General features: G+C 37.2%; 2 protein-coding genes across 3 annotated transcripts in view; both read left to right on the top strand.

Moving 5' to 3' along the window:
• The window catches only part of rab11fip1b (RAB11 family interacting protein 1 (class I) b), a 35,978-nt gene extending 30,728 nt beyond the window's left edge, over positions 1 to 5,250 (top strand). The window contains exons 4-6 of one of the 2 annotated variants that reach the window (XM_079804886.1): positions 549 to 1,823; positions 4,131 to 4,242; positions 4,379 to 5,250. In XM_079804886.1, the coding sequence (XP_079661012.1) occupies positions 549 to 1,823; positions 4,131 to 4,242; positions 4,379 to 4,585 (1,594 nt within the window). In that variant the 3' untranslated portion in view covers positions 4,586 to 5,250. The remainder of the gene's footprint in view (positions 1 to 548; positions 1,824 to 4,130; positions 4,243 to 4,378) is intronic. The other variant, XM_079804887.1, reaches the window with a different exon arrangement.
• A 1,831-nt stretch (positions 5,251 to 7,081) lies between these two features.
• On the top strand, positions 7,082 to 25,224 carry brf2 (BRF2 general transcription factor IIIB subunit). Its single transcript, XM_079804885.1, has 6 exons — positions 7,082 to 7,227; positions 7,490 to 7,639; positions 7,733 to 7,792; positions 17,147 to 17,468; positions 17,550 to 17,727; positions 23,938 to 25,224. The coding sequence occupies exons 2-6, from the start codon at positions 7,492 to 7,494 to the stop codon at positions 24,547 to 24,549; spliced, it is 1,320 nt and encodes a 439-aa protein (XP_079661011.1). The 5' UTR covers positions 7,082 to 7,227; positions 7,490 to 7,491; the 3' UTR covers positions 24,550 to 25,224.
• The last annotated feature ends 230 nt before the right edge of the window (positions 25,225 to 25,454 follow it).

The raw sequence follows: 25,454 nt of genomic DNA, 5'->3' as shown, positions 1-25,454 counted from the left end.
TTCTTACCATGGTATCTGTTTATTTCTGCTGAGATGCATTAATGCTGACAGTTATTTATAGGATCTCTAACCCTCATTGTGTTAACTCTCGTGTGGTACTTAATTGAGGTCTAACCCAGAGGAAACTGGGGAAATATGTTTCCCTGGAAAACAGCTGATCAAGCGGTTCCTTTTCTCTGACTCGTGTGTTTAGACTTGAGGGCTTCATGAAATGGTTCTGGAATGTGTAGGAGACTGGGAGTAGACAGCACGATTTGTGGGTGGCTCTTTAATTTTAAACCAGTTATCTCCAAGCCAGCAGTTAAAGGACGTTCTGTCCTCGTGTTTTTTTTTGAGACAAAATTATCGGAGTTTGATTCTGGTGTTTACAATCCCTTTAAAAAGTTTATGGATATTGACAATATTTACTCCGTAACACCAGAAATGGGTTTTAATGTTTGATTGCTATTGAGCAAAGCAAAGTGGCTTTATCTTGCAACTTATTTAGATATTTAGCAGATGTGTTTTGATCAAGTTTAATCTTCCCTCTCATTATCCTGCTCCTTCAGTTCTTCTGTTTCTGGAATCTTCTTTTCACAAGCATCTGAGCCAAACACCAACCCATTCTTGGATGATTATGATGCCATTAGCGGAAACGCAGAGAATGTTGTCAGTCTTGGAAACATTGCGGAAAGGTCTGAGAAGAAAAGACGTGCCCCGACACCTCCCCAGAACAAGTCGCAGATTGGAAAACCAGACATCCCTCCAAGAGCTCAGGCGATTCCTCAAGACACTCAAAGTTTTCCATCTGAGGACGGTGGAGACTCTGATCCCTGCAGTTTACGACAAGAAAAACGCCCCACACCTTTTCCACTAGAAGTCTCAAAGAACAGGCAAGAAATGCAAAATGAACATGCAGACCAATCTACCACTTCTGAGGCAGACAATTTTGGGAACACCAGTTTATCACAACTCAGCCGGAGTCTTCCCAGTAACCGACAAGAAACCAACCCTTTTATATCTACCGAGGTAAAAACAATTAAACACAACAAGGGTCCAGCTCCAAAGCCTTTAATACAGTCAACACCATGCAAGAATTCTGCATCTGAACCTGAACCCAACAACCTAGCGATTCCTAACGTCCATTTGACTGAACATGCTGTATCCCTTATTGAAGACAGAGATGCCTCAAACTCTTGCATTGGTCAACTAGATGAGTCTTCAAGCCAGTCGACTGGAAAGCTTGATAATCTTCCTGTATCTGAAGAGCCTTCCACCAAACCTGAGTCTGTACACTCTGATGACCTTTCGTCAAACAAAAGTACACAAGAGGATTTGCCAGCAATGTGTAAACTAGACTCTCTTGAAAGAGACCTTTCTTTAAGGCCTGAACCAAACCTTGTAAAGGTTCTTTGCAATATCGAAAATTTCCATCCTGATATTGGGGTTTCCAAAAAGAGGAGTCGGGCCCCATTGCCTCCTGCCAATTCAGCATCAACTGGCAACCAGAACTCAACAAGCAAGCAACCTGAAGCTGTTCTGAAGTCAACCAGTAAACCCACCAGACCAGATCAAGACAAGTCATTAACTATTAATAATAGCATGTCAACCTCAAGTTTTACCCCATCCCATGGAAACTCCTCTCTAATCTTGAATCAAGCTCTCAAGAAAAATGAAGTGCAAATTAAGAACGAACATTCTCTGAGAGTGGAAGCAGGTCAAGCGTCAGGGCAGCGGTCTCTGCCTCAGGCCAGAGTGTCACCGATTGACGTTAAGCCCATCATTGAGCAGAATAATGGAAGTGAACATGAGAGAACAGGTGATCCTGCCTTTCAACCCTGCAGGTGAGGCCTTTCGTAGACCCTTAGAAGTAGTAGCAGATGTCGCCTGTAGGTTCCCATTAGCCATTAGTTAAAATTCGAAGTTCTTGAGATTTGAAAAAGTTTTAAAATTTGTTCGACACAGAATTACTCTTGAGTAGTTGCAAATTTTTCTTTTTTTGCTACTCAATTTCGCTGGAGAGCAGACCGTAGTATTAGAATTATCTGAAAAGTAGAAACACATTATTAAACTCAACAACTTAGCTCCTGAATATTACTTATGTGACCGTGTTCACCTAGTTCTCCAAAACTCGGGGGTGTCCAGACCTGCTTCTGGAGGGCCACTGTACTGCGAAGTATAGATCAAGTCTGCCTCAATACGCTGCCGTGTACTGCGTTTCCCAAAACGATAAGTAGATCCATAGGCACTAGTGGTCTGTATGATCAACTTGTTTTCTTCTTGTTCCTAGAAGTTTCTAGCAATTTTGGAAACCTTGATTATCTTGTTCAGGTGCGCTAGGGACTGCGGTCTTTAGCCTCCTTGTTAGAGCAGGTCACGGTCCACAATTTGAATCCCGCTCCGAGCGGGTTGAGAATAACCGGTTACATTTGATGCTGTTGACCCGGATGGGAGTGAGGTTTAGGGGTGTGAGAGTAATGGCTCGTTTCCACCGAGCGGTGCGGTAATGTACTGTACTCTTATAATAGGCGTGGTGTAGCGATCGACGGGGAGTGGTATGGTACGGATCAGCATTAGGGTTCCATTCACAACTTCTGACAATGGAAACTGCAAAAATTGCACACCCCACCGCTCAGTGGAAACAAGCCATAACTGTTGTAGGCCAGTAAGAGCTGTGTGTGTAAACCTCACTCCCCTTACCGCAAGAGGTGCTCTAGCAACTGACACTAGAGGCTGCGTCTTTAGCCGCCTTTTTAGAGCACCCGCCTCCCACACTGGAGCTCATGGTTCCAATCCCGCTTGAAGCGGGTTGAATAGGGCCGGTTACACTTGGAGCTAATATCTACAGGAAGTTGGCCCTCCTGGAGCAGGATCGGACTCTCCTGTCCTGCCTGAATTGCTGCTTACTGCTTGTGTGTATGATTACCAACAGAACCCTAAGTGTTGAAATTATCATTTGTTGTGGCCAACTGCATTTTGTATTTATACTTCAGACTTCAGTAACATACAATTCTTTTAATGAGCTTTTATAATGATTGTGTAACTCTAATATAATGATTATAAATAGTGAGGTTATGAGAAGTTATTTATTAAAGTGTCTGTTAAAGACGACAACAACAAAATTTTATGTAACATAATCAGACTGCAAGATGTTACATCATATTACACTCTGGACTAGGGCTGTGCGATATTGAAGAAATATGCGATACAATATTGCTTTAAGTGTGTAAAATCTATTTAAATTATATTTAAAAAAGATTATTTAAAAACTGAGAATACCATTTATGTGTTTCACATTCTTTCGGGGAAAAGAAAGCATCGCTACAACTTCTGAAAGTGACCAGCAGTGTTTTAGCAAAATTTGTCACAAATCTGACAACATAATTTTAACATCAGTGTAAACAAACAAAAAATGTAATGCCAATATTTAAATACCAAAAACTCTTTGCTTGACTTGGTAATATATAGTTATATCAAACTAAAACTTAACATCAAGAACATCCAGGTAAACAAAGACGCCTCAACTATGGGTGGACAATTATTTTTGTTATTTTAATTTATCTTTGTTATTAGAAATTAGAACTAAAAACCGTAGTCTTCACATGATAAATATACACTGATACATAATAAAGCTACAAAGGTTACACAGTCTATTCTCTGCTATATGTGTCGCCCTAAAACTTACAATTTTCACAATGTTGAAGTAGCCTAGTAAAATCATTCAGATATTGCGTGCCCTTGCGATATGGATATTGCGATATTTCGAGATATTGTGCAGCCCTACTCTGGACCCTAGATATATTAATTGTTGGGACTTCCATTTGATGTTCCACATAACTGATCTTTTCAGAGTTTCGGGTGAAATGGATGGGGTGTTTAATTTCCCAGTGTGAACCTTCTCTTTTACATTTCATTCTAAAATGGTTATACAATAATTAAAAACCACAGATATGAACACTTTCATCTTTTGAAATGAAGGATTCAATTTTCACTTTTTTTTTTTTTTTTTACAAAGTACTTTAAAGCTGGGCAAAATGTATTTGTCACCCTTTCTTTTTCTTCTGGCAGAGTCCTCCAATTGACTGCTTTTTATTCCACCCCTGTAATCTCAGATCTTCCTGTAAGTCTTACGGCTCTCTTTCTGTTGTCAGGCCCCATGCAGTGAAGCCCTTGAGCACCACTGACAAGCAGACAGACCTCAAAGAGACCCAAGACGATTCCAGATCTGCTACGATTCCAGATGACGTGCAAGTCAAGATAAAGGTAGTTTAGGCTTTTTTTTTTCTTTTTGTTTCTCATCTACTATTGTGCAACGTTTACCATGCGTTGAATAGAAGTATGATATGGTGTTTAAGATGTGTCTCCTCTCACTTGACTTGGTATTTCTGTGTACTTTCAGGCCCCAGAGGCTAAAAGGACCGGGCCGTACTCCCAGTTAACCAATGAAGAACTCATAAACTTGTTGGAAAAGCAGAGGGTGCAGCTTTCTCAAAAGGACTCTAAGATAGGTGAACTGGAGCAGTATATAGACAATCTTCTGGTCCGTGTCATGGAGGAGAACCCCACCATCTTAATGTCCTTGAGCATGATGAAGAAGTCAATTTGAGGGACAGTACTTTTGTAAAAGAGGGTTTTGTATCTTATGTGCACTGTTATCACACATTCGGGATGAACAACAATACAAGGTTGTGTGCAACTCACAGAGGCCTTTCACTAAACCACACTACTGAGCTGAATATCAGGTTGATGTACACCTGATTTATGACATCTCACAATAAATGGTGACAACATGAATGTTTATTATTTGGCTTGCCTCAGATCCTTGTGACTGATTTATTTCAAGAATTTAAGTATTCTTCCCAAAGGTTTTTACTGTCCACTTTTTCCATTTGAATTGCTAATATTCTTGGATTTAGTATTTTGGTTTTCTTTTTTTTTTCTTCTCCATGTTACCATCTATTAAATGTTTTGGCCAACGCTTTCAATGGCAGTGACCCCCACATTTTCACTAAGTAAACAAAATTGCGTTATATATCATTCTCTATGCAAAATATTTTATATTGTTTATGAAGCTCTATAAAGTTTTGTAGACAGAGCGCTGTATTGTTACATATTGAAGCACTTTAAAGAATCAGTTTGTCTGTAAATAATAATGTGATCATTTGTATGTTATGCCTTCTGTCATGTAACTTGACAGCTTTATTATTCTCTGCTTTTGAAATAAAGAATGTCATCATAGGTGTGGCCTTGAAAAGGGCAGCGTCACAACATTGTGTCTATGTGCATTTTTAAGAAGGCAGGTTAAGCTTTTAATTATTATCTAAAAAGCATTGCGTGAATGTCTAACTGACGCTCTTGGTAATGTTTTCGTGCTGCTGTTCCTCTAAGAGGAAGACCAACCACGTTAAAGCTTACAAACAAATTTACTATAATTTCTTATAGCCACCACTGGCATACATAATAAATTGATAAATTATGAGAGCTTCTTGCACTGTTTGAAGGAAATACCATATTAATTTATTTTAGTTTTACAGTTGCAACAATAACTAGTTAATATAACAATTGTTTGCACTTAAAGGGATAGCTCACCTAAAAATGAAAATTCTGTCATTAATTACTCACCCTCATGTCGTTCCAAACCCCGAAGACCTTCATTTATCTTCAGAACACAAATGAAGATATTTTTGATGAAATCCGATAGCTTTCTGACCCATCCATAGACGGCTATTTTATTAACACTTTTAAGGTCCAGAAAGGTAGTAAAGACATCGTCAAAATAGTCCATGTGACTCCAGTGGTTCAACTTTAATTTAATGAAGCAACGAGAACACTTTTTGTGCATAAAATCTTGTGCCAGTCTCCTACACCAGACGCTGTTTACGTTGTAAATACAGTGCACCTCCCGCGTCGTGGTGCTCATGTGAACCATAGATATACATAATAAAGGCTAGTGAATGTCTTACGGCGGAATCTCTACGTCATCAATGGCGGCCATTTTGTCACAGGCAAGCTTTCTGGCGGGCTCTGTGGTACCTGATGTAAGGTGAGTGATCTGCACGAACACAAATACTCTTTCTCACTGAAATCTTGACGGATTTACAAATGGGTTGGTTTCTTACAAGCGTTATTAACATGACTATAATCCTGGATGCTTTAACAAATTATGAATAATTATTCATAAGTATGCAGTGTCATAACTACATCTCTGACGTTTATAACAAACCAAACAGTTTGAAAATCGGTAGAAAATTTTGCAAGTTATGGTTATTTAAAAAGGACATGTACCATTAAAACTGTGACAAGATGGCCGCCAGGACGTCGACCTCCATTGGCCAGCAGCGCGGACGAGACTAGCCTTTATTATGTATGATGTGAACAGCATCGGCTGCCGTAGAATTCGAGAGCTCTGCACTATTTACAACGGAAACCGAGAAGGAGATTGACACAGGCTAGAACAAAATTGTTGATAAGTCATTATCTTTGTTTGTTTTTACACACAAAAAGTATTCTCGTTGCTTCATTCAATTAAGTTTGAATCACTGTAATCACATGGACTATTTTAATGTCTTTACTACCTTTCTGGACCTTGAAAGTGTTCATTAAATTGTGGTCTATGGAGAGGTCAGAGAACTCTCGAATTTCATCAAAAATATATTTATCTTATTTGTGTTCCGAAAATGAACGAAAGTCTTACAGGTTTGGAATGACATGATGGTGAGTAATTAATGACATAATTTTCATTTTTGGGTGAACTATCCCTTTAATATACTACATTACTCATTATTACATTTTACACTACAGTTTAATTGTAATCTGTAATTTTATTAAACTGATTTCTTGTCAGACACCAGTTTCGCATGGTGGGAACTTAACTAGCAATTGAATATTTCCAACTACAAAAATATTGAAATAACATCATGTCAGAAATGTATAGAAGAGAATATTATTTGCTGGTGTGTTAAAATTTGTCATAGAGCTGACAGTTTTTGTAAATTTATTTTACTATATTTTATTTTCCACTTTGTATTATTATTATTAATCAAAGATTTACATTATAAAGGAACTTTTATTGACCAGTCTTGTTTCCGCCCGGACCAATTACGTCATAAAGAAGCGCGGCGGCGTCCTGTTCAAAACAAACGTACACATGTCGCAAGAAAACAAGAGAAAAGCCGCTTTCAGAAGTGTGTGCACAACAGGAGCAACGCATTTTGATTGTCTGCAATAATAACACCCCGCTGGTGACCAGTAAGATCTGCAAAATCCGCAATTATTTTAATAATAAATATTGTTTGTTTGTATTGATACGTGCGGAAGAGTGTAATTCTCTTTCGTTTCGTTTCATATTGCATACAATTGCACGTTTATCTTTTGCTGATCAGTTGACATGAAGAAATTAAGCCCTGCCAAATGCCTTTAATATAAATATAGATATTTTCTGTAATGTGTCCTAATATGCAATGTTTGCATTAAGAGTCTGATGATTATAGCTGATACACTTCTCATACAGGTATGCCGAGCAATTGCCCTGAGTGTGGTTCGTCCCGTGTGGTGGAGGATGATCTGTACTCTCAGAGGCAGTTGGTGTGTGAGGACTGTGGCTCAGTGGTCTCTGAGGGGCATCTGACCACCTCACTGAGCGATGAGACCCAGGGCACAAGTAACCCAGCACGGGACTTTCACTTTTAACCTCTTAATCTCAATTCACTTGGCTTGAAAGCTTCTGGTTTGACATCTGTTTCATTTTATCCAGATGTGCCCTATCATGCTTCCACGGAGGTGATCAAGAAACCATGTAGAAATCTAATCATTGGTAAGATCAACAGCTCACATTTAATGATCTATTTCATAGTTCTTATTAGAGCGATGCGTGAGGGTTTTCTATTTAGTCCTGCGAGTCCATGAACTAAGATTAATACATGCTTTAGAAGTACAGGGGTTTGACAATGAAACTGAAACACTGACCAATATAATGTTGGAGGTTTCACGTCTATATTGCGCGGCCTGGTGGCCAATCATTGATGAGTGTGAAGGTTGAATTTACAGATCATAGCACATCTGCACATAAAAAATTGTAATCCACACAACATAATGGGAGACATATCAGAGTTCAAAAGAGGACAAATTGTTGGTGCGCATCTCGCTGGCTCATCTGTGACCAGGACAGTCTTTGCGGTGTATCGATCGAGCAGAGGTGGGTAGAGTAGCCAAAATCTGTACTCAATTAAAATTTCAAGTATTTACGGAAATATTTACTAAAGTAAAAGTAACAATCGTAATATTTACTTGAGTAACAGTAAAAAAGTATTCGATGAGAAAACTACTCAAGTAGTTAGTTACTAGTAACTTTCGATCTGATTGATAAGAAGCGAAAACCCTGAATTTCAGGCTACTTGGAGAGCTTTCACACACCTCTCTGTAACACTTTACAATAAGGTTGTATTAGTTAACATTAGTTAATGTATTAGTTAACATGAACTAACCATGAACAACACCTCTGTTCAGCATTAGTTAATTTTTGTCAACGTTAGTTCATAAAAATCCAGCTGTTCATGGTTTATTCATGTTAGTTCACAGTGCATTGACTAATGTTAACAATATTTTAATAATGCATTAGTAAATGTTTAAATTAACATAAAGATAAATTAGTGCTTTATAAGTGCAGTTCATTATTAGTTCATGTTAACTAATGTAAGCTAATGAACCTTACATTTATATATATATGTGTGTGTGTGTGTGTGTGTGTGTGTGTGTGTGATTAATGGTTAAACAGTGTAAATTAATAGTGTGCTGGGCTAACTAGAGCTCTATGAAAGATGCAATACTACTCAATAGGTACTCAAGATTGACATGAGATTGACTGAAAATGAGTGTTTCACCCCTCCTTTAAAAATAAAGTTTTGATAATTTATTATTATTACATTAGTGTTAGCATTGTTACATTTGAGACGTATATAAATTCTACTGTACAACAGTAATGTATTTGTCAAGTTAGCCAAACTTTTATTTTGATGGGTTGCCATGAAGACCTTTGAGTTTCTGTGTTTGATATGATGGTAGTTTTTCTCAAATAAAATTGTAAAATGCTGATGAAGTGGCTCTCAGTGGCTCTGGAGATGACGTTTGTGCGTTCATGTCCTCATATGAGATAGCAGATATGAAAACATGCTACCATCACGCGTGATTCTGAGTGTGTATGTGGTGAACCGCGTATATACGACATTCATTCGCACAGAGACACGCAGGATTCGTATTTAAATAGTCTTTTTAATATTCACAGACATTTAGTCTATATCACCAGATACGTTCTCAGGTACCGAAATTTGTTACCGATTGGTTTAATGTGAATCGGTACTCGGTAGTTCACTGTAGTCTTCTTTACCAAGAAATACTATTCAAATCTCCCCCAGGACAGTTCAATTCTTTATAATATAATATGAAAATAATTAAGCGGTTACACTGAGATGGTTCTAAATGTGTTTTTGTACAGTCATTTATTGGCGACGGGCAGCATTAAACCATCTATATTAAAGGGATAGTTCACCCAAAAATTAAAATTGTGTCATTTACTCACCCTCAAGTTGTTCCAAACCTGTATGAGTTTCTTTGTTCTTCTGAACACAAAAGAAGATATTTTGAAGAATGTTTGTAACAAAGCAGATAGAGCAACCGTTGACAACCATAGTATTTTTTTCCCTACTATGGTAGTCAATGGTTGCTCTATCTGCTTTGTTACAAACATTCTTCAAAATATCATCTTTTGTGTTCAGAAGAACAAAGTAACTCAAAAAGGGTGAGTAAATGACAGAATTTTCATTTTTGGGTTAACTATCCCATTAAATGTTTGTTTATTGCTTATGAATTTCCAAGATTTTCTATATCAGGGGTTTTCAAACGTTTTAATGGCAAGGATCCCTAAACAATCCCCTTGTGAGATCAATTCTTTATTAGGCTTACACTATAATACAATTATAATAGCCTATAATATAATATAAAAACTAATGGAAGTATTTAAACTGATAGTGTATTATATCAGTTTAAATGCTTCAATTTGTTTAAAAAAACTAACTAACTGAAGTTATTAAATAGATCTAATAGCTAAATATGTTCAAGGGAACATGTGAGCTCTTTTATAGTTATCTAAACATCACTGAAACCCAAACCACACACACATCTACAGGGAGTGCAGAATTATTAGGCACGTTGATTTTCTGATCATATTTTTTTTCCAGGCACATTTGACCAATTCCAAACCACAGTAATCCTAATAACTACTATTGATTTAGTATTTAATAATGTATAAGTGATATATAATTGTTCATGAAGGCTGGAAATGAAAATCACCTTATATTCAGGTGTGCAGAATTATTAGGCATGTTTTCTTTTACAGATAAATTGAGCCAAAAAAGAGTTTTAACTCAGACTGAAAAGTCAAAAAGTATTAAATGCCCATGAGAAGGATGCAATACTAGACATTGCAGTTAAGGCATGACCATTGGACAGTGAAATGCTCGTTGGGTCAGCAGGGTCAGACAAAAACATGTGGCGGAGAAAAGACACCTGTTAACTGCAAAAGAATTAAGAATTAAGGTGAAGAATTAAGGGTGAAACCATCAGGAAGCCTTTAGTCTCCAGCGCCACCATTTTCCAGAGCTGCAACCTACCTGGAGTCTCCAGAAGTGCAAGGTGTCAGGATCTCAGAGACTTCAGTTAGGTAAAGAATCCTAAAAAATGACCCCCACTAGATAAGAATCACAAGCTGAAGTGTTGTAAAATACATGAAGAAGGTTTTTTTATAGGCTTTATGGACAGATAGGTTGAGAGTGACTCTTGAAGGACCAGCACCACATCCTCTAGTACCACTGTTTGAAGAATTCATCTTCCAGAATCTGGCAGTACGTTTTGGGAGTTTAGTCCATCTCTGCAAAACGGACTTCAGGATGGACTAAAATGAACTCCCAAAACGTACTGCCAGATTCTGGAAGATGAATTCTTCAAACAGTGGTACTAGAGGATGTGGTGCTGGTCCTTCAAGAGTCATTCTCAACCTATAAAACCTATAAAGCCTATAAAAAAGCAGGCTTCATGTATTTTACAACACTTCAGCTTGTGATTCTTATCTAGTGGGGGTCATTTTTTTAGGATTCTTTACCTAACTGAAGTCTCTGAGATCCTGACACCTTGCACTTCTGGAGACTCCAGGTAGGTTGCAGCTCTGGAAAATGGTGGCGCTGGAGACTAAAGGGTTCCTGATGGTTTCACCCTTAATTCTTCACCTTAATTCTAAATTCTTTTGCAGTTAACAGGTGTCTTTTCTTCACCACCTGTTTTTGTCAGATCCTGCTGACCCAACGAGCATTTCACTGTCCAATGGTCATGCCTTAACTGCAATGTCTAGTATTGCATTAGTATTGCATCCTTCTCATGGGCATTTAATACTTTTTGACTTTTCAGTCTGAGTTAAATCTCTTTTTTGGCTCAATTTATCTGTAAAAGAAAACATGCCTAATAATTCTGCACACCTGAATATAAGGTGTTTTTCATTTCCAGCCTTCATGAACAATTATATATCACTTATACATTATTAAATACTAAATCAATAGTAGTTATTAGGATTACTGTGGTTTGGAATTGGTCAAATGTGCCTGGAAAAAAAATATGATCAGAAAATCAACGTGCCTAATAATTCTGCACTCCCTGTATTTAAACTGATGTGTGTTACTTTGGTGTTTAGAGTTTGCACGCTACACTTGTGGTGGGTGTTAGTATAAATGTCTGTTTTGTTACCGTGCTGTGTCCATCATCTGTTATTTCCACCACTTAATCAAGCCACTCTTCTTTATAACATGATGAGGTTTTATTCTACGTCTTTGCGTTTCTCGTTGTCTCTCATTTTGAGCTATTTGGACAGCAAATCACACACGTGACATCACTGACTACGTTTACATGGACAGCAGTAATCTAATAATTATTGACCTTACTGAATAAGACAATATTCTGATTAAGGTGTTTACATGAGTTGCTTTTAGAATATTCCGTTCATGTTCCCGTTTTACATGTTATAGAACATAGATCGATTAATGGTACGTCATTACGTCCCCATGCCACGCTACGGTGTCCGAGGTCCAATCATAGCGCGACTTTCGTGGGTCTGTTCAAACATAGGTTAAAATCAATGGGCTCAGGCAAACCGTTGTAACTTTACCTGCGGGTGTCGCTGTTGGACAGTGTTCCTTTATTCAAAAAAGAGTGATTTAAAAAAAAAAAAAAATACTTTTTAATGCTGTATGTATGTATGTATGTATGTATGTGTTGTTTTACTTTTGTAATATTATATATTGTCTTTCAGTTTTTTTTGAAGAGACACTGCCCATCTTGCCTCCTTCTTAACAGCCTACATTTCGAATAATAGCTTTGATTAATGATGAAAATTTAAGGTTTCAAAATCGTGATTGTTTGGATTTTTTTTTCTGCCGTCGAGCCACAGGCGTTCACTGAATGGCCATATGACTCGCGAGCCTAGAGGTTCCCGACCGCTGTTGTAAGCAGACAATTATGAATCTGGGATTACAGATACAAATTTATTGTATTTTACTTTTACAATGAGCAGAATTATTACAACACGAAGAAAAAAATATAGAGGAGCGTCAGAATGAGCAGTCAAGCAAGACACGCAGTCACGCACCATAGCAACACGTCATGGCAACGACATTTCAGACTGACAGATACGTAAAAGATAAATGGGACATTTGAGATTTGTTACTGTTTTGTACGCGCTGTTATATTAATTAATTCAAATTCTGTTTTGTTTGTCACAGTATTATTGATGATTGTTGAGAGGGGCACTTTTGATACATTTTAGGGCAGGGACGAGCCCCCAAAGCCCTCTCCTATGCACTTGCCTGGTGTGTGTCGTGTCACAAAATGCGGCGAAAAATCCTACACAACGTTAATAGTTAGATTAAAGGTCCTGTTCTTCGTGATCCCATTTTTACTAACTTTAGTTAGTGTGTAATGTTGCTGTTAGAACATAAATGATACCTGTAAAATTATAAAGCTCAAAGTTCATTGCCAAGCGAGATATTTTATTTAACAGAAGTTCCCTTTCAAAGCCTACAGCGAACGGCTGGTTTGGACTACATCCCTGTACTTCCTGCTTTAATGACGTCAGTAGAACAGTTTGTTGACTAACCTCCGCCCACAAGAATACGTGAAAAAGGGGGCGTGGTCTTGTTGCTCTCCCACGTGGAGAAGAGGAAGTGTTGCGTTTGTAGAGTGTGTTTGTCGCCATGTCGTCCAGACGCTGTTATTTTCATCCCGGAGTCAAATCACCTTTGTTTGGCCTTCAGGGACGCTGTACTTTGAGCACATGCATCTCCCCGTAATGGTAAGAGGCGTGACCTTTCCGGGCAACGTGCCCTAAGCTGCTGTCGAATCACAACACGGGAACCGCTGGCACAATCAGAACTCGTTACGTATTTCTGAAGGAGGGACTTCATAGAACAAGGAAATCATCAAGCCGTTTTTAGGACAGTGAAAACAGCGGTATACAGATAAGTAAATTGTGTGAAAAATACTGTTTTTTTTTTTACACGCGAAACATGAACACGTTATATTGCACACTGTAAACACAATCAAAGCTTCAAAAAAACTGGAAAAACGGGACCTTTAAGATGTGTACATGTCTACAATGCACTTAGATAATGCGACTAAAATAGGCATACTCCACGTCTTAATTCGATTTTTGTTTAATTCGAGTATGGCTTTAACCGGATTAAGGTAATTAGAAATTGCTGTTTAAATGGTAGTTTATTAATCAGAGTATGATCTTAATCAGATTAATATCGGAGTATTGTTGTCCATGTAAACGTACTGAATGTCTTTCTATGAAACCTGTAAACCGCATCCACCGGTTCTAACACGATAGCGATACTAACTCTATAGCGGTAGAACAGAGCACTGCAATTATTTCTCATTTAAACTACAATCAAATGGATTTCTCCCCACATTTCGCATCTGTGTCTATCGTCTGCAAGGCATTTTATTCTTTCTGTGTGTCCGCACACGCGCGCAACTTAGAGGGAACATTGCCCCCAGGCGTCCTCCAGAAGGTTCCAAGGGGTCCCCAGAAAATTTCGGAGGTTAAAAAGACAAAGCAAAAATGGATAAAGTCTACCGAACATTCTAACCGTTTAATTTTTAGGGGTGATTTTTTTTTTTATTATTATAACTCATTCAATTACATTATATAAAGCCTTAAAGTTCTGCGTAATTAATGGCGTGGCCACTTTGAGTGACAGGTGGATAGCCATTTATCTGCTGTCTGTTAGTCATCGCGTCACCTCAGCACCACCCACGTCCTGCCTAAAACTCCTGCTTAAAACTCTTAAATAATTAATCAAAATTCTCATATTAACAACTATCCAAACTGTTTTACCCCTGAAAGAGTGTAGTAGTAGTTCCAGTAGTCAGTACCAATACCATAAAACTTTTACGGTACTTGGTACCAATTTTGGTACCACAGCAAAATGTTTAATATATATTAAATATTTTTATTTTATTCAACAATTTTTTTTTTTAATTAAATTAAATTAAATACGTTTATTATTTATGATGACAATCAGTATAAGTAAATAATACATAAACATTTAAAGGCTGTATGCTGTTTAAAAGTAAACATTGTTTATAAATAAAAGATCCAGTGAAAAATAAGCAACCATCTAGGCATAATTATTATTAGTAGAGACATATTATAATTACATAGAGACGTAGTTAAATCTACTGTAGGCTACAACAGTAGTTTAATATATTCTGTCAGTTTCTTCACGTTAAACCAAACTTTTATTTTGATGGGTTGCCTTTAAGTTGACCTTTGTGTGTTTGTGTTCATGCTATGACAGTTTTATGTCATGTTATGACAGGGTTAGGTCCTCATTTAGTGACACACTGCAGAGACTACAAAGACAGCGAGCGAGTGTCATGTGTGTGTGTGTGTGTGTGTGTGTGTGTGTGTGCGCGCCCACACATCTGCGCCCACAGAGATGCAGAACATGCAGGAGTAATATTTAAATAGTTATTTGCAGTTTAATATTCACAGACACTAGTATATATTCGGCTACAGTCGAGCCCCGTGCTTATATTAACACGGAAGTGACTGAAAGCAGCTGCGGGTACCGAATATACTCTGGAGCCGGTACTACAGAAATGCTGGTATCGTCACATTTTAAAAAATTTCACTACCGACATGGTACCAAAGTCAAGTACCGGTACTTGTGACATCCCTACATTTGCATGTTAACATTTACATTTGTTCATAAATAAAAAATAATAACCTCACGGCCCATATGTCAAACTTGATTTGCGTTGGAGAGGATGGGACACCTGTCCATATTAGCTCACTGATTAGATAAAAAGTACGTCTTGGCGAGCTACCTCCAAACAGGCCACGCTCACGAGTGATGTGTTGGAGACCCCTGGTCTATGGGCTAACCTCATGCATTTACATGGGAATGGACTGTTTTCCCCCACGCCACGCCCCCAGCTATGACACGACGCCGACCAAGTCTATGGATTTTAGGCCACATTGCCCATCCCTAGTAGCGTGAGTCTGTTTTGTTTACAAGGATTACCGGGGAAACGGCTACATTTCTGCTGTTCCATCAGCGCCATCTGCTGTCAGAGTACATGTGCATTTTCATTTAGCACATCTCCTTCACTCATTCCGCCATGAGCTCGGCTCATGCACATTGGGTTTGTTTACATCAGTGAGCGTTCCTCTTTGACGTGTTGTTCATTTTTAACAGTTGGTAAAGTATTCTTAATGCATTCTAAAAATCTGAATAATTCGTAAAAAAATATTATTCACTGTATTTTGAAGTGCCCACGTTAACGATATCGTTCATGTTCATTAGGGCTGAGTAAAAAATATTGATTTCTCGATTTTAATCGATTCTCACTTTACAAAACAATATCGATTCTTAAATCCCAAGAATCGATTACCGGTAGTCTATTTTTTTTTTTTTTTTTTCGAAATTCAAAAACATAAATACCGTTTTGGCGCTGTGGCGTGAGATCGCTCTGCCGCAGCTCAGCTCAAGAGAACCAGCAGCGTGGAGCAAACATGAACGGATCTTCTTCCGCCTTATACCAGTAAAAGCGCGAAATAAACACGAATGAGCTTCTGAAAGCGTGTTAAAAGATACAGGACAACTTCCCGAAATCCGTATCATGTCACATAGAATCGCTCAATCAGTGTTTCAACCGCAGAAAGATGCAAGTAAAACGGCTTACAAGTAAACAATGTCACGTAACGTCACAGTTACCTCAGAAAAACATATCCAGTGTCCATAAACTCGTTAGTCTGCTAGAAAAATTAACTCTAGAGAGGAGCATTTTGCTAATTATATGCACCACATTACATGGGATATTCAATGTCAGTGTTCTTCAATATTTAATAAATCTGGCACGTTTTTATGACAGCCACCCTTTAAATGTTTATATTTAAAAAAAACTAATTGGAGTAGAATTATGATTATGTAATTTGTAAAGTTAATATTTTAACTAAAAAACATAATTTAGTGTCATTTAAGTGTTTGTATACAAATCAGTTAATTTATACCTTCAATATTAGTAGGCTAATGTAGTATCAACTGACTCCCATAGTTTACAACATCAGTTCAGAAATTAGTTTTCCTTGAGAACATTTTTCATGTATTATACCTGATACATATCCAAAATAATCGAATTGAATCGATTCCTAATGCCCTAATGTTCATCATTGTGATATATCGTATTACCGTATACCGGCACATGTTACTACAGTAACGGTAATAAAACGTTAATACATTAGCTCATCTATGATCATGATTTCTGCTCAAGTCTGTCAGATTCCTTTCCATTGGAGGTGAAGACGACAAAAATTACATATTGTGCCTTTAATAGTTCTTACAAGCCCTATTTTTATTTCTGTTATTTTTTTAAGCATTTCTAAAACACTTTTTTTCTAATATATTTACATTTTAATCTAATAATTATTTCAGCTTTATTTGTTACCTAAAATGATTTTTAATAGTTTTACAAAAGTTAAAGGCTTTGCTGGCTTTTCATGGTTTTGAATTTTGTATGGACAGTATTATACAATTTTTGTCTTGTTTTTCGGTCTTTCCAGGCTTCATTCGGGTGCGTGCGCTGTGCCGTATCCTCAGGTTATCCAACGACATGGAATCGGAGGTAGCGAGTCTGTTTGAGCGCGCTTACAATCACCCGAACTTCCTCCATGTGGCCTTAACCAAGAAAGAGGTCTTGGGAGGCTGTTGCATACTCTGCGTCTCTCGCCAGAGAAACTGGCCTATTGCCATGGGAACCGTTGCTTACCTGTTGGGGGCGGACAATTCAGTGATGGGCGCGGTATATCTGGAGCTCATGAAGAGTCTAAACATTAAGGCCACCACGACCAGCATCACAGACCTGATGGAAAGCTTCTGCTACGAGTATGTCTGGCGCTCTCATGACTTCCACAATATTTTAGTCAATGTAAAAGTCTTGTTTGTTTACTTGCAGTGTTTTTGTAGTTTCAAGCTGGGTCCTAATCAGGTGGATGAGGTGCTTTCTGAAACCCCCCAGCGGCTGGTGGACAGGATGTCTGCTTTGATTGAACTAGCTTCTGATACCTGGATCGTGACGGGCCGCCAGCCTTTGCCCCTCCTCATGGGAACAGTGTATGTGGCCTGGCAATCGCTGAATCCCACAGTGAGTGACAAAATATTCTGAGGAGTGTGTGTTACTGAAATCAGGACATTTGTGCTCAAAGAATATAATGCCCTTTGTAAGAATGAAATCGACAATACAAACATGTAAACAAGTTACTGAACATTAGTAATTAGTTAGTTACTAGTTGGGCTGCACGATTAATCGAAATCGAACCGCATTCGCGATTTGGCTTATGTGCGATTATGAAAGCGCAATATATAATAAATAAATACCCAGCGTTTTAGTGAAGAGCGGCTCTTATAACGTGCGTTTGAAGTGTCAAACAACTTCACAAACTGTGTTCATAAACCTGTTGTCCAACAAAATACGTTTAATAACACGCTTTAACTCACTTCATATAGTCAGTCGAGTGTTTGTGAGTTGACGTGGCTTCTTATCACAGAATGAGCCAGACAACGCTTTATTTTTTAGGCAGTGATAAAGTCTATGTCAATTAGCAGTGCTTTATTATTATGAAAATACCAGAGAAGGCTTGAAGAACTCAAATACACCATATCTTGATGCAGTAGTGTTTATTGTCCTCATGTTTAATCAGTCAAAGCGTTTCTATCTTCCTTTTATTCAGCCTGCAGCTAACTTAGCTTCACATTAGGGATTTCCCATAGGGATTTCCTGAAAACAAACGATTACTTCTCTAACGCAAATGTGGAGTTTCTGCTCGAGGGCGCCCTCTGGCCTCCAGTATGAAAACTTTTTGGTGAGAAATACTTTTTATAATATTATACTTTAAATTTATATGACAATCCATATGTTTTTATTAAATATACAGGTGTTTTCTTCCACACAGTGGATGCATAAGAGGCTCATATTTCATATTAAAGACATAGACTTTAAGAAATTGATATCACAGATTAAAAGCACAGATTTTTTATAATAATAATTTTACGATAAATCCTTAGACCTTTCTAATGATTTTTAGTCAGGCTGTCTGCATATTAACAGGAAACCCGGCAGTTTTTTTGTAAAATAAATTTTCTGTAAAATATAAATATTATTATTAGTAGTAGTAGTAGTAGTATTATATTGTTATATTTATTCTTAAATACTCTATTTTTAATAATAAGAAATATTACAATAAAAATTTTCATTTTGTTAAATATTTTTATTTAGCAATAATAATCATAATTATTATTAGTCATATTAATATATAAACACAAAATGTTATACACATACACTTTTCATTTGTAAAAAAAAAAAAAAAAAAATCGAAATTCACAATTTTAACCAGAATAATCGCAATTAGATATTTTCCCCAAATCGTGCAGCCCTAGTTACTAGTTAATTCTTTTAAAAGTAATTTAATTACTTTACCAATTACTGTATATCAAAAGTAATTAGTTACTAGGGAAAGTAACTTTTAAGTTACTTTTATGTCTGCTTTTTAAATGTAAATATGACCAGTACTGAACTGTCAAACACAATAGAGTGCCGAAGTTATGACGTCACTTTGTAGGCCAAAACGCGGAAGTGAGTTAGCATTTTAGCCCTTCCGGTTCCCTCGCCCTAAAGTCTATGGGTTTTTTTAATGGGTTTTTGCTAAATCGCCTGAAATAAGGTCTGTGGTTAACACAGCCTCTAAATATTTTCACGTTTTGATCTATGACATAAAACACATTATTTAAAACCTGCTTGTGATTTTTTTTTTTTTAACTTTATTGTGTCTTAAAAACGGTGGTTGCTAACAAGTTGCTAAAAGGGACTACATCCTTTGGCGAGGACTTCATCGTGACAAACGTCATCTTGACAAACAGGCAATCTCTCCATAGCCCGCGTTTCAGCCTTATGAAGAACTTATGTGGCGTGAATAAATCGTGCTATTCGCGCAAAGTTGGATGCTTGAACATTTGGAGTTTACTCTTCACATGTTCGTCTCGTTGAGAAATGGCTGACATGGGCTGTGTTTACATGTCTTTTTGTGTTAAAATCTACTGTTAATGTGTGACAAAACGTAGTTTTAAGACTTTTTCAGTCGATAATGTAGTTGTTTAAAGCTCAAATCTGTGGTTTATTTATAAGAAGAGTGCCTATTTTAAAATTTTAGCTGGTGTTTTCGGAGTTGTGAGCTCCAGTGAGTCAGCGGCGGTCAGCGCTTGTTTAGCCGGCGAGAGTAGACTTTCCTCGGCTAGTCCTTCTGCCGTCTGCCGCTGGCTCTGATGTCTCTGTGGCGTCTCCAGCTATAATTCGTCTTGTGGAGATTTAACGGCCCATATTTGCTCTCATGGATCTATAATTTGTTCCCTGGCAAATCGTTTTGGCTGAGGGCATAGTGAAGTTTCATTACTTGTTTGTTTTTAGGCTATAACTGTACGTTACCGTTGTAAGTTAGCCGACTAGCACTGACTTTGAATGTTTGACTGAATTGTTTGCTTTATTTAATGTATAGCTTATTATATCTTTTACTTGTACTTTTGTATTATTGATCATACATAAACTTGAATTTAACAAAAAGAGACTGGGTTGTGTTTCATGTCATTTAATGTCATCACAGTGATAATTATATTGTCTGAAAAAACATTAACAAAAGATAAATCTCAGAGAGGCACGCATAAACAAAATTAGTTTCTAACATTTTTGGAAAAAACGAATGGGCAATATTTCTCATGAAAAAGTGGATAAGTGTTCATACACAGCGCAGATCATAATGAGCGAGCGTGTTTTTTAAATAAAGTTTGAGGAAGCTTGATGATGACGTTGATCCGCGACCATGGTGTGCTGTAGTCCGTTTATAGCCTACCGTTAGCATTTTATATCTGACGGCTTTATTTAGGCTTCAAAATGTATACATTTTGGATTAATTTGTAAACATTATCTTGATAGACAAAACGTGTAAGGGTCATAACTCTTTGTTGAACACAGATCTTATTTTGTGCGATTTTTTCCAAAAGTCTATGGGGAAAATGCATGTCTTTTCGATCGAGGGAACCCATGCGCCGCTAACTTCCGGGTTGGCCTACAAAGTGACGTCATAACTTCGGCACTCTATAAACACAATTTTTAGACCTATTTATTGTAATCAACAGGGCGACACTAGTACAAAAGTCCCTTTTAATACTTGAAACAAAATAACTGTCTCAGTCTTTTAAGTGTTTTTTTTTTTTTTTAACCACATTAGGCCTAATTAAATAAAAGTGATTGGTCTACAGAAACATAGAAAACAAAGGTGCCTTGAGGTGCTGCATAATAATTGAATGTGATTTAACAAAAGCTTAACAAAATGGTTTAACAAACATGCCTCATAAGGCAAAGCTAAATAGAGATAAGAGATGAGATTCTCAACAAACGTTAAAATGGGCTAACACGTCTCATGTCTCAACTCATCGTTGTGAAAATCGCGGTCTACTCTGATTGGCCAGCGATCCAGTGCATTGTGATTGGCCCGAATACCTAATGTGTCTGACGGAAATGTCACGCTTCTTACAATATTTGGAACATCAGCTCCCAAAGCAAAGCAATAACAGATGATAATGTCGGATCTACCTCATCAATTCGAGTCTGAATCTGATAGATCAACGTTGCCAGCACGACTGCACCAGAAAGTATCAGATTGGTAAATTTGCATTTTTTTATCATAGAAACCACAAAGACGTAGAAACGGTCTGTGCTCTCTCAGGTGATGGAAACAGTTCTCTGAAAAATGCGCAGCACACAGTCGAATATTTGGGTTCTGGAACAGTTTTGTAACTAAAGCTTAGCCACTGTTTTCTAATTGTCCCCTTTTTTGGAAGGCCAAACAAAGTAGACATAGCGGCACGGGCGGCAAGAGTTCATTTTTCACAAAAGAGAGTAACGCAAATAACAAACTAATTTAAATTTCAGTAATTGTAATTTCATTACTTGAAAAAAAAAAAAAAAATTAGTTACAAGAATGTTACCGCTAAAAGTAGTGGAATTACAGTAACGCGCTACTTTGTACGCTTGTCAATTCTCGGCACGGTTGTCTAACTGTACTGAACCGTGCTGGTAGAATGCGTGTAGTGACGTCGCCACTCAGGATTGGTCACTTGCCTGTTTCCTGGCTACCAGTTTCTCTGTAGTTGGCCAAGCGCTCTATTTGAGCAACGTAAACACAAATTAATAATACAATTAAAAGAAATATCTCATCATCCTCTATACTGCGGTCGTTATTTACGTCTCACATCATCAGTAAACCGTTGTGTTACCAAGGCAACGACTGACGCTTTTGAATGACATTCCAAAGAGTGGCCATTATCAGTCCCACAGTGGACCATGAAACCAGAACCGTAACAGCTGGCCTGGATCGCACGGAATAGAACGGTTATGCGATGAGAACCATTCGCCCCAACGATGGAAAAGCAGCTAATGCTTTTTTTCAGTAAGAACACACTTGATCAAAAGTGACAGTAAAGACCTTTTATAGTGTTACAAAAGTTCTTCGTTCAAAATGTATGGCTTTTCCAACTAATATTAAGCAGATCAGCTGTTTTCAACATGGATAACAATCAGAAATGTTTCTTGAGCAGAAAACCAGCATATTAGAAGGATTTCGGAAGGATCGTATGACACTGATATGGAAGCCCATTTCTGCCACACAAGGAGGGGGGAAAATCATGCTTTGGTAAATCATAATTATGACTTGGTCATAATTATGAGACACAGAGTCATAATTATGACATACTAAATCACAATTATGAGATTAAAAAATTGCCGTAATTTCAATGTCATAATTTTGATTTTGTCATAGATTCGACTTGGTGTGTGTTTTTTTTTTATTTTTTATTTTTTTTTATTTTTATCTAATATGACTTCATAAGTCAATTTCAACTTGTCAATTTCGATTGGTCGCATTTTTACGTTAATAATATCATATTTTCAAAGTCATAATTTCTTTAATTTGTCAATTTCATCTTCTTGTCGTCATTTTGACTTTTTTATCTCAATTTCGATTTATTACAAACATTTTATGTGAGAATTTCAATTTAGTATGTCAATTTTGACTTTCTCATTGACTTTAATCTCATAATTTTGAACTTGGTATGTCATAATTTTTATTTTTCAAAATTTTGATTGGTCAATTTAACCTTTTTATATAATAATTTAGATTTTTTTTAAATCTCATGATTTCAATCTTAATTTTGACTTTTTCCTATGCCATAATTTCTATTAAGTATGACACAATTTTACTGTTTTTCTCATAATTATGACTTTTAAAATCATGATTTCGACTTGTCACAATTTTAACTTTAATCTCATAATTTAGGTTTTTAGTTATCTAAAAATGTATTTAATCTCAATTTCGATTTAGTATGTCATAATTTTGACACGTATATTTCACCCTTTTTGTCATCATTATTATTTTAATGTCAATTTGTCATAAATTCGACTTGTCTATTTTAATTTAGTATCTCATATAATTTTGAGTTTTTTTCATGTGTGCTGAAAATGGGCTTCCATACACTGAAGACTGGGGTAATGATGCTGAAAATTCAGCTTGGCCACCACAGAAATAAATTAAATTTTAATTTGAGCATAAGAGACTTCTTTCAAAAACATAAAAAATCTTATCAAACCCACACTTTGAATGGCAGCGTAAACATGTCATTTTTTGACGTTAATAGTATTCTGAGTTGAGGTGTCCTATCATATTCACAATAATTTTGTCCCCACAAAAACAGCATAACTGAAAGCATCTTAATTCCGATACTTGCATTTATTCATACAAAAAATTGTAATGGTCTCTACATTCCTACACTGTAAACAATTACGGTGAAAAACAGTTAATTGGTTTACATAGTTTCCGTACTATACATAGTGAATAACCTTACAATTAATTTTATAGTAAAATACTGTTAAATTTACAGTTTTTGGAAGTGAAGAAAACTGTAAAAAAAAAAATTTACTGTAATTATTACGTTATAAATCTTTAAATTATATGGTGGTAACCTAATTGTTACTGCCGTATTTTTTACACGTAAAGTTCTGGCAACCACAGCTGCCGTTTTTTTTACCGTAAATTTTACAGGGATTTTTTACAGAGTACATCTTCCTTCCAATACAATGCAAATTAAGTTTATATTCTTGTGTAAAAGAATTGAGTGACATTTAAGTGTTATGACAAATAGAAAGTGCATTTTATTTTTTGCAACAAAAAAAAAACCATAAACTTAACAGCTGCACTGGTTTTTCCTTCAGGAAATGTTAAAATTATTCACGACTATTCATCTTTTGCAGGCCCGCATGAAATACTGTTTCACTAAGTTCTGCAAGATTGGAAAAGCACCTGAGCAGTCGTGGCGCAAAAGTAGAGAGACGGCCCTGATGCGGGTGAGTGAGCTGCTGGAGGTGTTGTGTAAACTGGGTCGAGAGCTTCCGTGGCTGAGGGGCGTCGCAGTGGAGCCCAACACCGTCACCACACTGGTGGATGACATCCTGAAGCACCGCAGGGCTTTGCTCTTGATGGCCGTTAAAAAATACGAACAACAACTGCAAAATGAACTCTTAGAATCCCAAACGACAGAATGTGACAATGACACATCAGAGTCGAACCGCTCCGAATCACCTTCCCCAGAGACCCCTGCGGTCATGAGCTCTGACCAGGCCGAACGTGAGAATCCTGCGGATGAAGAAGCCACAGATGGTCAGCTACCACCAACCCACTGGGGTAAAAGGCACTTGTTTATACCCCCCTGCGTGAAGAGTCGCAAGCGGCAGAGGGTGGACGTTCCACAGCTGGAAGTGACCGGAAACGAAGACATATCGGACAGTGAAATTGAATCGTACATTCGCTCTCCGGATGAGATTAAATTGTATCTAAAGGCTCAGAAGGAGCTAAAGCAAACGTAATTATCATAGCATGTACATATAATTTATTACTGCTGATTTCCTGTTGCAATCAGTTTTTCTTGTTACATTGAAATCTTTTTTTTATTGATAAAAATACTTTTTTTTGTTTTCTGAACGTATGTTCCTCCATTATTTTTGTACTGTTTTTATATAGCAATGCAGTGCCATTTCATTCAGGGTTGAGTCAGTGAATTAGTGCTGTTATGAATAGCTGCTTTTGCAGGAAGTAATTTATAATCTTGCAGGAGCCTGTGATTTAATATTATTTGATTGATTCCACTTGCCTTTGTCGTAAATAACCGGCTCTAAAGTCCCCGTGTCCAAAACAAATTGTTTTTCCTTTGAACATTATCCATCGGATGTATTATTCCAGGAAAGTTCATTTGACCCTGGTATAATTAGCGCCCAAGTCACAGCTGTTCCTGCTCATGTTTGGGATGGAATCATTAGTATGAGCCGTTTTCATTTGTTCATTTGCTTGAGGCTGTAATACAGACCATTTAAAATGTCCCGCAGGTGTGTGTGGTCTTGACAATGTGATACAAAGGCGGTCGCAATCATTAAAGTGCTTGTTCTCATTATGTTGTCGTGTATTTGTCAGGTCCTTCAGGAGATATTTTGGTTTTAAGATCAATAGCGGTTTTGAATAAAAGTGCTTTCTGGCAACTGGAGCTCAATTATGACTCATGTCCGATGCCATGTCCGATGCCTACACAGGACACGTGAAAATGTCATTACATTAGTTGACACAATGTCAACCCAGCTGGCGTCTATTTAAAAGAAAGCACGAACATGCTTTCCGTAGTTAAAGGGATAGTTAAAAATAAAAATTCTGTCATCACCCTCAAGGTGTTCCAAACCTATATGTCTTTGTCTGCTGAATACAAAGGATACAAGGAGGGGGG

This window comes from Gobio gobio, assembly GCF_949357685.1.
Source record: "Gobio gobio genome assembly, chromosome: 22".
NCBI classification, from domain to species: Eukaryota; Metazoa; Chordata; class Actinopteri; order Cypriniformes; family Gobionidae; genus Gobio; species Gobio gobio.
Note: the sequence above shows the minus strand (reverse complement) of the source record. Positions and strands in the feature narration are given on the sequence as shown.

Coding starts and splice junctions, on each gene's coding strand:
- brf2 (XM_079804885.1), top strand. CDS start 7,492: ATGCCGAGCAATTGCCCTGAGTGTGGTTCGTCCCGTGTGGTGGAGGAT. Junction 7,793..17,146: donor ATGTAGAAATCTAATCATTG/GTAAGATCAACA, acceptor CGGTCTTTCCAG/GCTTCATTCGGGTGCGTGCG. Junction 17,469..17,549: donor ATGGAAAGCTTCTGCTACGA/GTATGTCTGGCG, acceptor GTGTTTTTGTAG/TTTCAAGCTGGGTCCTAATC.